The sequence below is a fragment of the Oryctolagus cuniculus genome, chromosome 1, assembly GCF_051225735.1.
Source record: "Oryctolagus cuniculus isolate XC-2025 breed Fujian yellow rabbit chromosome 1, ASM5122573v1, whole genome shotgun sequence".
NCBI classification, from domain to species: Eukaryota; Metazoa; Chordata; class Mammalia; order Lagomorpha; family Leporidae; genus Oryctolagus; species Oryctolagus cuniculus.
In genome coordinates this window covers 53,733,996-53,749,278 of record NC_142867.1, presented here as the reverse complement: position 1 = coordinate 53,749,278, position 15,283 = coordinate 53,733,996, and the positions used below count along the sequence as shown (strand labels likewise).

Genomic DNA, 15,283 nt, shown 5'->3' with positions numbered 1-15,283 from the left:
GTCTGTTTTCCTGTTTTTCAGAGCGTGACGCCTTTGACACCTTATTCGACCACGCACCAGACAAACTCAACGTGGTGAAGAAGGTGAGAACGGGGCACCCGGAAGGGGAGGAGAGAAGCCAGCTGCCGCCAAGCATCAGGAGCCCAGCCCTGCAGCCCACAGGCCTCCCGCCACCCCTGCTGGCATCGCGGATGCCGGCAGACACGAGGCATCCCCGTGACGCCTGTTCTCCTGTCTGTTCCTCACAAGTGCCTCATTCAAGCCTGCCCTTCTCCCGGCGAATGGGCACACTGACCCGCCACCTTTTCTACCTCCCTATACAAAATTTTGTCAGCCTGGGGATAGGCAGCTGTGCCACAGGAGGGCTCCAGTGAGGCCATTCTGTTTCTGCCTCCTTCCTCATCTCCCTCCCAGCCCCCGTCCCCACCCTGGAGCTCAGACAGTCCAGCCCTCATCCTGCCTCAGGACTCTGCAAAGCCTGGAGCCTGGGCCCAGCGCTCCACTCCTCCTCGGGACCCTGGGTCTGGCATTGAGAGTCTCCTGCTCAGCTTGTGTTTGCTTCCCTTTTAGACACTCATCACCTTCGTGAACAAGCACCTAAATAAACTGAACCTGGAGGTCACAGAACTGGAAACCCAGGTGAGTGCCAGCGAGTGTAGGTGGGGGCGGGGCCCTGCTCCACAGCTCCTATTCGAAGTGCCCCAGCCCTCATTGCATCGCTGGCCTGGAGTTTTCTGAGCAAAGCAGAGTGAGGGCAGAATGGATGGAATTTCTCTGTAGATTTCTTCCCATTTTTTGATTTAGAAGAGTTGCAAGAAGGAATACCTGTATACTACATCTTTTCTGTCTCTCCCACAAATACCTCAGCATCCATCTGTGAGGAGCAAGTCCATTCACATCAGTTATCACAATCCAAGAATCAATTGCAAGCAATTTTTAAAAATTTATTTATTTTGAAAGAGTACACATGCATAGGAGATATTTTCCATCTGAGGGTTCACTCCCTGTGTGGCTGCAGTGGCCAGCGCTGGTCCTGGCCAAAGTCAGGAGCTTCATCCGGGTCTCCCATGTGGATGGCAGGGGCCCAAGGACTTGGGCCAACTTCCACTGCTTTCCCAGGCCATTAGCAGAGAGCTGGATCAGAAGTGGAGCAGCCAGAACACGAACCAGTGCCCATATGGGATGCTAGCATCTCAGGCGGCAGCTATACCCACTTTGCCACAATGCTGGCCCTAGTCTCGAGCAATTTTAACATTGCTTTGATAATCTATTCAGATGGATCATAGGAAATTGCTGACTGAGGCTGCTTTGGACCAACTAAAATAGCAGCGTCAGACGGTTGGAAGTCCGTTGGGGTTCTCAAATAGTTCATGGGTAATGGCATTAGGAAAAAAACTATGCATGAATTTCAAAAGTATTTTGCACCAAAATTAACATTTTAATCTCATTTTTAAAAAAGACTTATTTATTTGAGAGGCTGAGTTAGAGAGAGGGAGAGACAGAAGTCTTCCATCGGTTGCCACAGCCAAACGTGGGCCCATCTGAAGCCAGGAGTTTCTTCCAGGTCTCCCACACAGGTACAGGGATCCAAGGGCTTGGCTATCTTCCACTTCTTTCCCAGGCCATAGCAGAGAGCTGGATTGGGAGATGAGCAGCCGGGACTTGAACTGGCAACCATATGGCATGTCGGCACTGCAGGCTGATGCTTTATATACTATGCCACTGTGCTGGACTCTCCCATTTTCCATTAGTTTTTGTGGTGTCCCCATACATTCTGATTCTGTCGTCTGTCCCAGTGTCCTCACAGGCTGCATTTCGCTGTCATGTGTCTTTAGTATCTTCTTTTAAAGATTTATTTATTTGAAAGTCATAGTTACAGAGAGAGAGAGGTCTTCCTTCTGCTGGTTCACTCCCTGTTTGGCTGCAGCAGCCAGAGCTGGGCTGATCTGGAACCAGGAGCCAAGAGGTTCCTCCAGGTCTCCCATGTGGGTGCAGGGGCCCAAGCGTCTAGGCCATCTTATACTGCTTTCCTGGGGCATAGCAGAGAGCTGGATTGGAAATGGAACAGCCGGGACTCAAACCTGTGCCCATATGAGATGCTGACACTGACATTTCTGAGATGTACAAGCTGATGGGTACGTACTCATCTTGTTGAGACTGTCCCCCACTTGCTGAAATTCAGGCCATATGTTTTCAATAGCTAAGTCAAGCTGTGTTTCTTTCAGGGACTCCCGTTAGGGGGCACTCATGAGCGGTAGCGCCCTACTAAGGCATTCTTTTTTCTTCCCCTATACTTAGTAACTGATCTGTATCAGCAAGCTCCTTTGAGACCATATAATGGGTCCTGTTTCCCAACATCCTTTGATTCTTAGTGAATTAGCGTTCTTTCAGGCATAAAGGTAATTGCCTGGTCTGACACTGGCCTCTCCCTCTGTTTCTGGACTCTGTGGAATGAGCTTCAGGTCTCTGTTGGGAAACCAAGAATGCTTGGGAAAATGCTGGTTCTACGGGTGGGTTCAAATGGTCCCTGGAAGGTTCACCTCCATCTTCAGGGCAGGGAGTGCTATGAGAGTGAGCTCACTGCCCACCGCATTGGGAATATACAGGCCGTGCCCGCTGTTCCCACCCAGTTGGCAGCAGCAGCACCATCCGCAAGGAGCAGTCCAAGTCTGGCAGGCAGAGCTCTGTCCCCCTAAGCCATGGTCACCCCCGGGCTCACAGATGAGATCCTTCTCCTCTCAACCCATTCCAGCCAGGGTCCAGCCCCAGTGCCGAGCTCCCACCCCGTCTACCTGACTTGAAGGCCAGACGGATGGAAGCAGAAAGGACCTGCCCTGGGTCAAGGCCATGCTCAGGTTCTCATGCTTGCAACTGAAGCTGAGCCAAGGGGGACCAGCATTGTGGTACAGCGGGTAAAGCCACTGCCTGCGATGCTGGCATCTGATATGGGCGCCTGGTTGTGGTGTCCCAGCTGCTCCACTTCCGATCTATCTCCCTGCTAATGTGCTGGGAAAGCAACAGGAGATGGCCCCGGTCACCCACACGGAAGAACCAGAAGCAGTTCTTGGGTTCAGCCTGGCCCAGTTCTGGGCATTTTGAGATGGAATGGACCAGCAGTTGGAAGCTCGCTCGCTCGCTCTCTCTCTCTCTCTCTCTCTTTCAAATAAATAAATCTTAAAAAACAAACAACTAAATCACACACCCTCCAGCCATCACCCAGAAGAACCCCCAAGAGTAGGCCCCGCCCAGCCCACACTCCTGCAGTTCAGTTAAGCTCTGTAAGCTTCCTGAGACAAGTCCAAGAAAGTTAACCTTTGGCGAACTCCAGCAACTGTTGTTGATGCCCACAAACATGGGGTGGCCCAGCCTCCTCTGAGAGGGGTCTAGATCAGATGTAGACCGGACCCCTGTATCTCTACTCAGGACATCCTCCACACGGGGGGTCTGCTTCCAGAGGTCACTCCTCCCCAGCCCCCGCAGAAGCCCTGCATGCTCTGCCCTGGGCCTGGGGGTCTCCTCTCTATGGATGGGGCACTCGGGCCCCCCCTGCCTAGGGAGGGACTGTGCCCTAAGCTTGGGGCCGTGCCCTCCGCACACAGTTCTGCCTTGGCAACCTGAGCCAAGCAGTCCTGATGGCTCTGTTGTTTTCTCCAGCAGTAAGAGCACCAGTTAATGTTGATCAAGTGCTGACCACATACAAAGCAGTTGACAGGCACTTTCCATGTGTTAGCTGGCCTGGGTCTCCTGCTCACCCTAGGAAGTAGGTACTAGACTGTCCTCATGCCCTTTTTATAGATGAGAAAAGTAAGGTGCAGAGAAGTTACGGAACTCGCCTAGGCACCCCAGCTGGTGAGTTGTAGAGCTGTACTTTGTACCCAGGAGGCCCTGCTGCAGGCACACTGGTACCAGGCACACTGTGCCACTTCACCAGCAGCAGTGATGTGAGATGCAGGAAAGGCAGGGCCCAGGCCTGGGTGACACTCGAGTTCTCTCCCTGTTCAGAAACCATTCCCCTTGGACATCACCGTTCTCTCTCCTCTAGGGCAGCCTCCCCTCGGTGACACTGTGAGTAGGAGTTGGGGCCCATCTGGGTCTCAGAGCAGCTGTTGCCTCCACCTCAGCTTCCTCACTGGCCCATGAGCTCCTGGCAGCAGGAGCCACACTTGACTCATCGCTGGTCCTGCCCAGATAGGAGTCTCAGGAAGTCAGGGCCACGAGCTTCCGGCTCCTGTGTCGGTGCAGCCAGCGTGGGGCAGGCCGGCGGCAGAGCAGACCTCGCTGTCCCTCCCCGCACCAGCAGCCTGTGGGAGGGAAGCCGGCGAGCCCTTGGAGGAGGCCAGTGCCTTCACCAGGCTCGCTCTCTCCAGTTTGCAGATGGGGTGTACCTGGTGCTGCTCATGGGGCTCCTGGAGGGCTACTTTGTGCCCCTGCACAGCTTCTTCCTGACGCCGGATAGCTTTGAACAGAAGGTAAGGGGGTGGGACATCAAGGGAAGCCCTGATTCATCTGACCACACCTACACCGGGGCCATCCAGGGGTCCCCTCGGCCCAGGGTCTTCAGTGTGAGCAGCTGAGCTCGAACCCTAAGTAGTCTTCCCTTCACCCTGCACTCAGCCAACCTCCCTTCCCCCAGAAATGGCAGGGAAGCAGTTCAGGGCCAAGCCCACCTGGTTCTGATGGCCTCTGGGACTCGGCCCAAGGCAGAACCCTTTCTCTGCCTCTAGCATGGGCCTTGCCATGTGACCCTTCCAAAGGTGTGCACTCCCCCAGCTCAGCCCCATCCCCTCCGCGGGGAAGTGCTGGCAGCCAGCCCAGGAACGTGCTAGGACAGGAAGAGGGTTTTGTACTTCTCCAGGAGTGCATCTGCAGCAGGAGGGCCAGGCCCGCACTTTGCAGACCGCCCATCTGGGTAGCCACATTTCTCCTTCACATCAGCCCGGCCTCTGCACTCCCCAGCTGTCCTGCTGGCTCCTTCACTCCCCGGGGCAGGTGCAGGGGTCAGTGGCCTGGGAACGGGTGTGCAGTGACACACATACCGCATCTCTCTCGGCAGGTCTTGAACGTCTCCTTTGCCTTTGAGCTCATGCAAGACGGAGGGTTGGAAAAGCCCAAGCCGCGGCCAGAAGGTACCATGGGGCTGCCCTGGGTTTGTGCCAATGCTGTGAGATCTGCTCGCTGCACGGAGCGTTCAGTACACAAGGGAAAGAGCTGATTTTATAGCAGATGGAGGCTTCTCTGCTGAGCCCTTCTTGACCATCAGCTTGGGAAGGTGGGACTGGACACAGCTGCCCAGTCCTGAAACCCCTTCGTGAGCTGCCAGTCACATGACCATGGCGAGGAAAAAGCCTGGAATCCCACCCGTGGGGTGGCAGGGATCGGGGCGGAGACAGAACGGCTGCCTCAGGGGCCGCCCCGTGCCCAGGGTCTTCTAACCCTGCACAGGTGCTGACCTGCCAGTGGGGGGCGAAGGCACAGGGTGGACAGCTCTGCATTCAGAGTGATCGCCTCTGCTGTCCCCCAAGCCAGGGAGCTTGACCCCAGGATGAGGCCTGCTGCAGGGGGCTGGATGCCCAGTAAGCCCTGAGCGTCCCTGGTGGGGGTTAGGTTCCAAGACCCCCACAGCCCCCATGCACGCTCAAGTCCCTTGTATAAAAATGGCAGTCTTTGCCAGGAACCTACACGCATCCTCCTGTACACTTTAAGTCACCTCTGGATGACCCGTATTTAATGCAGGGTCGTGGGAATCCTGACAAGGAGGCAGTAAGCAGTGCAGGTGCAGCTTCTGTTTTGTACTCTTTTCGAGCCCCAGTTGGTTGAATTGTAGGGTGCTGAATTTGAGGCTGTGGAGGGGCCAGCTGGAAATGGCTGGGGGAGAGGCAAAAAGGAGCAGTGTGCTCCAGCAGCCCTCACAGGCTCGTGCCCAGAGTGTGCAGCTGCGTGTGCCCGAGGAGGAGGCACGTTTCTCTCGGAAGTTGTCTTGCTATGGACATTCATTTTCTGCCACTTACTGAGATATTCCATTTTGCCCACACTGTGAGTCAGCATGTGTTATAGATAATTGTCTGTTTATGTCGAATTGGTACATTGAGAATGCTGTGCACGGACCCCTTGCTTGTACTCTCCCAGTTGTTTAAAGTCAAGCGGACAAGGAGGGGTTGAGCGTCCATTTGCTGCATCAGCTCCAAGCCCCTTCCCATACCCATACAGCGGGGTACGCGCCAGTAGCCTTGTGGGTCTGAGACCCTGTAGATCACCATACACTGAGATGCCCTCCCGGCATCGGCAGCCAACCAGGATTGAAAAAAGTGCACCCAGTCACCGAAACAGTGACAGCGCTAGTAACTGCCACACAGGAGGGACAGCTAGGAGGCTGTGAGGAGGTCACCTCCGCTTCTGTCTGGGCTGAAGAATGGCTGGCTGGTGACAGCAGGCTAACCCATGAGGACAAGGAAGGGGCTCAGTGTGTGGCAATCAGGATGGGGAGGGCACATTGTGGACAGGACGGCAGCACGGGGACCCTGCCTCGCTGCCGAGCTCGGTAACCCTCAGCCAGAGCAATGGAGATCAGAGCTGTACACTCGGTTGTTAGAACCTTGCTCTGAGCTCCTGATCACCGCCGGGGGAAGACTTCTCGATTGACTGATGTATGCCCACCCCGCAAAGTCCATCCCTAGCAAGGCCACCTGCGGCCAGATGCTGAGCGCCTGCTTCTGGATGGGAGAGCCCTGGCCATCCATTGTTTGTTTTCCTTGCTCTTTTTAAAATTTTCATTTATATTTTCTTTTGTAATTTTAATTTAAAAAGCAGGGAGACAGATTTCCTATCCACTGGATCGCTCCCCAAATGCCTGCAACAGCCAGGGCTGGGTCAGGCCAAAGTCGGGAGCCTAGAATTCCATCCAGGTCTCCCATGCGGGTGGCAGGGGCCCCAGTACTTCAGCCACCACCTGAGGCCTCCTGGGGTGCTTGTTGGCAGGAAGCTGGATCTGAAGCAGAGGGGCTGTGACTTGAAGCAGGCACTACAGTATGGGATGTGAGAGTCGTAACCACTGTGCCAACCTCCTGCCCCCCCCCCTTTTTTTTTTATTGAACTGCAAGTACCTCTGCTGAGATGTTAGTTCTCAGGCATTTGTTTCTCTTAGGTCAGAGAGTTTTCCCAATACCAGTCCGTCTGCAGGGCTATCTCAGCATAGAGATGGCATTTCTTGTACAATTATCGAACTGCCTAATGTGCAACTTCCTGACCATTGCAAGTGGAACAGCTACGTCTGTTTCATTTGCTGTTACACTGGGCACCGTGCCCATGCTGAAATTTCTAGTGCACAGAGGAGAACTGAAATGGTATTTTATGTAACTGCTTTGTGAGAAGCGCATCCCAGCACCACCCTGCCTTCTGTGCGTCTATGTGGAAAGTGCAACTCCATGCTGCACGCCACAGACATTGCCAGAGGTGCCTGTGTGGGCTGCTCTTTTCAAAAATCAAATTGGGCGTGGTGGAGGCATTTTCCACGGCAAATTGTAAGGTCAGGAAAAGGCGCTCTGTGCTCTGCTGTGTGACATGCAAATCTCTATTGTGCCTTGAAATTCCCCAGAAACTCTGACTTTGTGTCTCAGATGACTTCTGCTCTGCAGGACTCAAACCTTTTGGTCCCTGACTAATGTAAGCCAAGGGGGAGCATCGAGTCATGACCAGTGGGACAGCTGAATGTTGGCATGAAGCTAGTGGCTTTCTACTAAGGGTAATGCACCTTGTATGTGTTTAAGTGCACAGGTCCCCTGTGTTACCACTGTTTAAGTAGTCAGAATCAAATATGCTGAAGATCCTAGCTTACCAGGCAGCACTGAAGTCCGTAGGGCAGCCAGCAAGCTGATGGAGTATCTACAATCTAAGAGGTCTACAGTCTGAGAGCAGACCATGGCAGCTGAGTTCCAGGTGCTCAGTGCACCTGCCTGGACGCTTGTACCCAAAGCAGTCAACTGCCCTTTCCCACGCTCTGAGGGGACAGCGTACCAAAACCAATGGTGGCAAAAGTTTACAACTCAGAAAATACCCAGGGTTAGTGAGGCTGGAGAACCACAGAGAATGGCTGCTGACACAGTTAAAGGTGTGTGACACCGGATGTGGTAAGCAGAATGAAGACTCCTACCCCCCCCCACCAGGGGCCACATCCTATTTCCCTTACCTGGCAGATGGAGCTTTGCAGGTGTGAGTGAATGGAGGCTCTTGCGGGGATTGTCCTAGGTTAGCCAAGTAGCCCCTGCGGAGCGCAAGAGGGAAGCAGGAGCGTGGGAGCAGTGGAAGAGGAGCTGACTTGGAAGGTGACAGAGAGCTGTAGGCCGAAGAACCCTGGGAACTGGAAAAGCAAGACAGAGGGTTCCCCTCCAGAGCTTCCAGAAGCAAGGCAGCCACACTGCCACCTTGATTCTGTCCCACTGAGACTGATGGACTTTTGGCCACAAAATGACAGCCGTAATAGGAAGCTGCGCTACCCTCGACCCCGCGATTCCACAGCCAGGTGTGCATGTCCACATACCAGGAGGCAAATGCAAGAATATTGGGACCATGCATTAACATAGCCATTATAGAAAACAGTGAAGAGGTCCTTCAAAACTAAAACATAGAGCAATTGGGGTGGAGCTTTGGCTCAGCCGTTAAGATACTCACACCCCAGGCTGAAGTACCTGGGTTGAGTCCCTGCTCTGCTTCCAGCTAGCACATACCCTAGGAGGCAGTGGGTCCCTGGCATGCTCATGGTAGGCACAGATGGAGTTTCAGGCTCCTGGCTTTGGCTGGGCCCAGCTCTAGCTGTTGTAGGCATTTAGGGAGTAAACCAGCAGTTGAAAGCTCTCTTTGTGTCTGTCTCCCTTCTCTCTGATTTTTAAATAAATGAAAAAAATTTTTTGACTGGCAGGGTTAGACAGTGAGAGAGACAGAGACAAAGGTCTTCTTTCCGTTGGTTCACCCCCCAAATGGCCGCTACAGCCAGCACGCTGCACCGATCCGAAGCCAGGAACCAGGTGCTTCCTCCTGGTCTCCCATGCGGGTGCAGGGCCTAAGGACTTGGGCCATCCTCCACTGCCCTCCCGGACCACAGCAGAGAGCTGGACTGGAAGAGGAGCAACCGGGACAGAACCAGCACCCCAACTGGGACTAGAACCTAGACTGTCAGTGCCGCAGGCGGAGGATTGGCCTAGTGAGCTGCAGCGCCAGCCACAAATTTTTAAAAATAGAACAGTGATACAGTCCAACAATCCCTCTACTGGATTCATATCCAAAGCCATGAAGTCAGTATGTCAGAGAGACAGCTGCACTCCCATGTTTTTTGTCGCAGTATTCATAACAGCCAAGTCACGGAATCAACCCAAATGTCTATCAGTGGAAATGGATAAAGAAAATAGAGGCGATGGAATACTATTCAGCCATTAAAAAGATGATATCATTTGCAACAACATGGAGGGCTTGGGGAGACATCATGTTGAATGAAATAAGACAGGCACAGAAAGACAAATACTACAATAACTCACATATGTGTAGAGTCTAAGAAGTTGATCTCCCGGCAGTTGAAAGCAGAGTAGTGCTTACCAGAGGCTGGAGGGAGGTAGATGAGGTTGGCCAACAGTTACAGAGTTGGTTAGGAGGAATGAGGTCAGGTGTTCCATGTAAACGCAGTTAATGGTAAAGCATTGCATAGTTCACGGTCACTAGCAGAGACATATTGAGTGTTCTCACTACAAAGAAATGGTAAAGGTTCAAGGTGATGGATATGCTGATTACCTGGACTTGACCATCACACAGCACAGACATGAGTTAAAGCATCACATGGTACCCCATAAATGTGTACAATTATTGTATAAATCACAATCTAAAAGAAAATAAATGCCCATGAAGACCCACATTGGATTGTACATCCCCAGGAGACTAAGTGGAACAGATTCATACCACAGATTATTATACAATGACAATAAAAAGAACTGAGCCACAAGTCAGGTGAGGGCCCTCCAGCCACTGCAGCACAAAGAGTTCACTGACTATTCTGTGCAGCAAAGCAAGTAGAAAACCACACAGAGTGATCAGGAACAAACCTTCCAGAGCACTGCAGGTCTGTCAGAGGCAGACAACCCATGGGGAAGTATTCTTGAAAAACTACAGGATTATATTTGTTTAGTTCTACCTTAATAAAATTGTCTAGAAATGAACATCTCATGCAACTTGTATGAATGCTGCAAACGTAATTTGAGTGAAAGAGCAAATCACAAAAGACTACATGTACTATGAGCTCATGTATATAAGAACCTAAGAAGAGGCAAAATTAAAATTTGCTGTTTAAAGATGTAAAAGGACTATTAAGCCTGATGGGCGCCTCGAGTGGCTGGCCATGGCCACTCAGCTGGTGGCACTGAGCCCCCATGGGTCCTCCCTCCTTGGTCCAGGGGCTCAGGGGCAGAGGCAGGGAGGAGCTACAGAGAAAGGGTCCCAGCAGGTGCCTCAGGGTGAGGGAAGGAGGGGGGAGTCACAGGACCACCTCCCTTTGTGTCCAGACTGGGTGTCCGCTGTCACGAGAGCTCCCTGCCTCCTGTGACTTCTGTTCACTGCGAGAATCGTGAACTCAGTGCGTGGTTCTCCCACGTGCAGAGTCGCTGGTGCCGGGGCAGGGAGGTTGGGGGTCAGACAGGGCGCCCTTCCCTCTGGCCAGAGGCCCTTTTCTCCCACAGCCCCCTTGGGCCTGCTTTCTCTCTCCCTTGCCCGACAACCCTGCCTGCCTGCTCCAGACAAAGGCAGCAGGGCAGCACTGCTGCTGATCACCGAGTTTGAGGGGCCAGGGCTTAGAAGGCTCTGTTTCTATAGCATGGAGTCACTGGGTGTTCCTCTCTTGGCTGAGACAGCCAGCCCCTGGCCTGCCACTCTGTGTGAGACTACCTGGAGGCTGGCTTTAGCTTTTTTAAAGATTTATTATTCACTTGAGAGGCAGAGTTACAGACAGAGAGACAGAGCAGTCTTCCATCTGCTGGTTTGCTCCCCAAATGGCCACAATGGCCAGAGCGAAGCCAGGAGCTTCCTCCAGGTCTCCCACGCGGGTGTGGGGGCCCAAGGACTTGGACCATCTATCTACTGCTGCCTTCCCAGGCCATCGGCAGGAAGCTGGATCAGAGGTGGCGCAGCTGGGACTTGAACCTGCACCCACATGGGGTGCAGTGCCATAGGCAGATGCTTAACCTACTAAGCCACAGCTCTGTGGGTCCTTAGCTTTCTTGATAGAAACAGATGATAAGCAGTGCTTCTAACTGTAGTCTCTCCCCTTCATGCAGCCCACCTGGTGGTGAGGATGCTGGTGAAGAACCGACTAAGAGTCCCAAGGAACAGATCTTAGCCCCTGTGATTGGCACCCTCTGGAGTTGTGCATTGTACACACTGCACAGCTGTACATAACAGCTCTGTTAATGGGCAAAGATGGGAAAACAGGAATGAAACTCCCATTTAGGGGTCCTTAATATGTTTTAGGAGTTTTCATAAAGGTATTGCCCAGTTTTACCAGTGAGAAAATTCCCCAGCTTAAATGGCTTACCAGGATCATTGCACCACAGTGACACTAGGCTCCAAAACTTAGTGGCCGTTAAAAGTAAATGAAGGGGGGAGGGGGCTGGCGCCATGGCTCACTTGGTTAATCCTCCGCCTGCAGCGCCAGCGTCCCATATGAGCACCAGGTTCTATCCCCGGTTGCTCCTCTTCCAGTCCAGCTCTCTGCTGTGGCCTGGGAAGGCAGCAGAGGATGGCCCAGGTGCTTGGGCCCCTGCACCCGCATGGGAGACCAGGAGGAAGCACCTGGCTCCGGATTGGCGCAGTGCCGGCCATAGCGGCCATTTTGGGGATGAACCAACGGAAGGAATACCTTTCTCTCTGTCTTTCTCACTAACTCAGCCTGTCAAAAAAAAAAAAAAAAAAAAAGTAAATGAAGTGGGACTGGCGCTGTGGCATAGCGGGTAAAGCCGCCACCTGCAGTGCCGCATCCCATATGAGCGCCGGTTCAAGACCTGACTGCCCAACTTCCAATCCAGTTCTCTGCTGTGGCCTGGGAAAGCAGTAGAAGACGGCGCAGGTACTTGGGCTCCTGGATCTGCGTGGGAGACCCCAAAGAGGCTCCTGGCTCCCGGCTTCCAATTGGCCCAGTTCCAGCTGTTGTGGCATCTGGGGAGTGAACCAGAGGATGGAAGACCTCTCTGCCTGTGCCTTTCTGTAGCTCTGCCTTTCAAATAAATAAATAAACCTTAAAAAAAAGTAAATGAAGTGATCAGTTGGAGATATTCTTCTCTACTGGACATTTTGTTTTTCTAGCAACCTCAGCTCATCCGTCTTTAAAAATGGGAAGGTATGGGGCAGACATTGTGGCTTAGGGGGTTAAGCTGCTGCTTGGAATTCCCTCACCCACCCCCACATCTCAGAGCACCTGGGATCAAGCCCAGCCTCTGCTTCCATCCGGCTTCCTGATGATGCCCCTGCCACTTACGTGGAAGACCTGGATGGCACTCCTGGCTCTGGCCTGGCTTGGCTTGGCCCAGCCCAGGCTGTTGGAGGCATTTGAGGAGCGAGCCAGTGGATGGAAGATATATATGTGCCTTTCAAACAAATTTTTAAAATGAAATAAACAGGCATTTTGAAAAATAAGAAGGGGAAACAGACTTCCCTGCTTCCACCCAGAGCCGTCCTGCATCAGGTCCACATTCTGGCTCTCCGTCCCAGGCCACTGCTTCCCCTTCTAATCTGCCCACCGTGCTAACACTTCACCTCCACCTGCTCATGGCCTTGCTCTCCCCAGGGGAATGCTTTCCCGTCTTTTACCTCGTGACCTTCTTGGGGAGTGTGAGTCTGTTGCCAACCCCTCTTTCTGGGATTTTCTTCCGTGGCTCTTGGAACACCGGGCGACCATTCATGTAGCTGTGCACACCCTTGCAGGGTCTCTGCAGGCCCAGCACCGGGCTGACAGCAAAACAAGGTGAGCAGAGGCAGGCGTGACCTGAGTAAGGTCCAGAACTGGAATGAGCGCTATGAGGAGCAGCATAGGGGCTTTGCGGTCACAAAGCAGGGCACCCTCACCCGGGCCAGGCCCCGAGGGGCTTCCCCGAGGAGCTGTGCTTTGATCCGCAGGAGGATCAGAAAGCAGATAGTTGGGAAGGGCAGTCGAGATGTTGCAACAGCATGAGCAGAGGCCAAGCCCAGGGAGTGTCACGGGGATGCATGGGGTAGGGGCCAGCATGGCCTGAAACGAGACTGGAAAGGTAGGCTGAGTCAGGCTATCCCTTGCAAAGCTGTGACTGAGAATGTTGGAGCTCATCGTAAGTGAAATGGCTGTATGGCCCTACAAGTTGAGAGCTGCATAACTCGAGGGAACACAGTTTGTAGTGTAGTCTATGGAAATGTGAAGGATGGGCCCTGGGGTTATGCAGTGCACATCCCGCACAACCATACCCAGAGGACTAATGTTCTGCGTGCAGTGGGTAGAATGGGTCGGCAAGAACAAGCGTCTCTAAGGAGCTCACTTAGAGCTCAGCACAGAGACCCTGATAGGACATTATTTTCCCCTGTTGAAGCTCATTCCCTTTGTGAGCTCACCTTTGCCCCTGCCTACCTTTTGAGCAACCCCAGGGTAACTTCCTGATGTTTGGCTTGAGAGGAATTGAAGAAACACTCAGCACCAAGCTGTTGGGAGAAGACAGGAATCGGGCCAGAGCGGGGCACAGGATTGCACCTGGCAGGAGTACAGCTCAGCTCAGGAGAAGCTGGGCAGTGTAGCAGGGCTCAGTCACTGGTCAGGGCCCCAGGTGAGGCTCAGGTAGGTAGGGGAGCAGAAAGGGAAGCTGTGAGCCCCAGGCCTCTCAGGTGGTCTTGGGAGCCATCGGTCTCTCAGCAAGAGAACTTGGCTCATGGTCCTAGGCCAGCTGGGTGGAGTAGGGCTGGCCTGCAAACAGGCTAAGTCCTGGGAGGGGGCAGGCAGGAGGGGTACAAGGTTGGGGAGACCTCAGGGAGGTTCCCCAGCCCAGAGCCCAGAGTCTGTGTCTCAGTCAGCGTTTGTCTGTGCAGTGCCTGGAACCTGGAGCCTGAGTGTGCCTGACTGTGGCACCCATAGCTACACGAGTCCCCAGGCCAAGGCCTGGGAGCCAGAGCCTCCCACTCTGCACCCTGCACCTGTTGGTCGACTCCTGACATACCCCCCCCCCCGCCCTCCGCCCCCCACCCGAAGGCTCAGCACAATCCCGCCCACCTTGGAATCCCAGGGCGTTTGTCATATTCTCTTATGTCCCTTACCCCATCTGACCTCCTGCATGGTTACATCATTAACAGTCATTGCTATAGCAAAAAGTACATGCGGAAAGACACATCAAACATAAACGTACAAGTCCGTGAACTATTATCAAGTGAACCTCCACCCAGGTCAAGGACAAAGGTAACTCGAGATCCCAGAAGCTCCCTCCAGGTCACCCCATTCCCCTTTCAACATGATCTTCCACTTCCTCCCCAAAGGTAACCTCTGTGCCAACTTATGCGCATCAGGGTTTTGCCCTTGGTTTCTCTTCCTTTTACTACCTAAGTATGCATTTCTAAACAGCAGAGTGCCTTTTCTGTTCTTTGAAAGATGGCTCTCTAGGGGAGTGCAGGGGGACAAGGAGGTGGAGGAGCCGGGGGAGGTGGGGATAGCTGGGCAGCTGCAGAAAGTGCTGGCCAGTCCTTAGATGGAAGGGAGGTGAAAAGCAAAGAGATTAAGTAAAATGTGTCAGGGGCTTGTGTCCAGTGGGTAGCCCCCAGCTTTCTGCCTACAAAATCATCCAAGTTCTACATTTTGAAATTAAGTCCTTCCAGGATCCAACCACCTGTCCCTCAACTTCTCCAGCCATGTTAATGCACTTGAAGTTCTCTAGAATAGCAGGATTTAATGAAACACACTAAAAGGCTGGTGTTGTGGTACAGTGGGACACTCCTGCTACACCAGCATCCCCTCCCCTTTTTTTTTTTAAGATTTATTTGTTTGAAAGACACAGTTATAGAGAGGTAGAGACAGAGAAAGAGATCTTCCATCTGCTGGTTCATTCCCCAAATGGCCACAAAACCGGGCCAATTGGAAACCAGGAGCTTCTTCCAGGTCTCCTACAGGGGTGCAGGGGCCCAGGACTTGGGCCATCCTTTGCTGCTCTCCCAGGCACATTCGCAAGGAGCTGGCTTGGAAGTGGAGCAGCCAGGACTCAAACTGGTGCCCATATGGGATGCTGGCACTGCAGGCCAGGGCTTTAACCCT

The 15,283-nt window shown here is 53.2% G+C and overlaps 1 protein-coding gene across 3 annotated transcripts in view; it reads left to right on the top strand.

Annotated features, from left to right (window-relative positions):
- PARVA (parvin alpha) overlaps positions 1–15,283 on the top strand; it is a 167,573-nt gene that overhangs the window by 148,840 nt on the left and 3,450 nt on the right. For 2 of the 3 annotated variants that reach the window (XM_051824848.3, XM_089328652.1), the window contains exons 9-12: positions 22–83; positions 571–639; positions 4,368–4,469; positions 5,054–5,126. In XM_051824848.3, the coding sequence (XP_051680808.1) occupies positions 22–83; positions 571–639; positions 4,368–4,469; positions 5,054–5,126 (306 nt within the window). Of the gene's footprint in view, positions 1–21; positions 84–570; positions 640–4,367; positions 4,470–5,053; positions 5,127–12,053; positions 12,274–15,283 lie in introns of those variants that run through there. The other variant, XM_051824857.3, reaches the window with a different exon arrangement.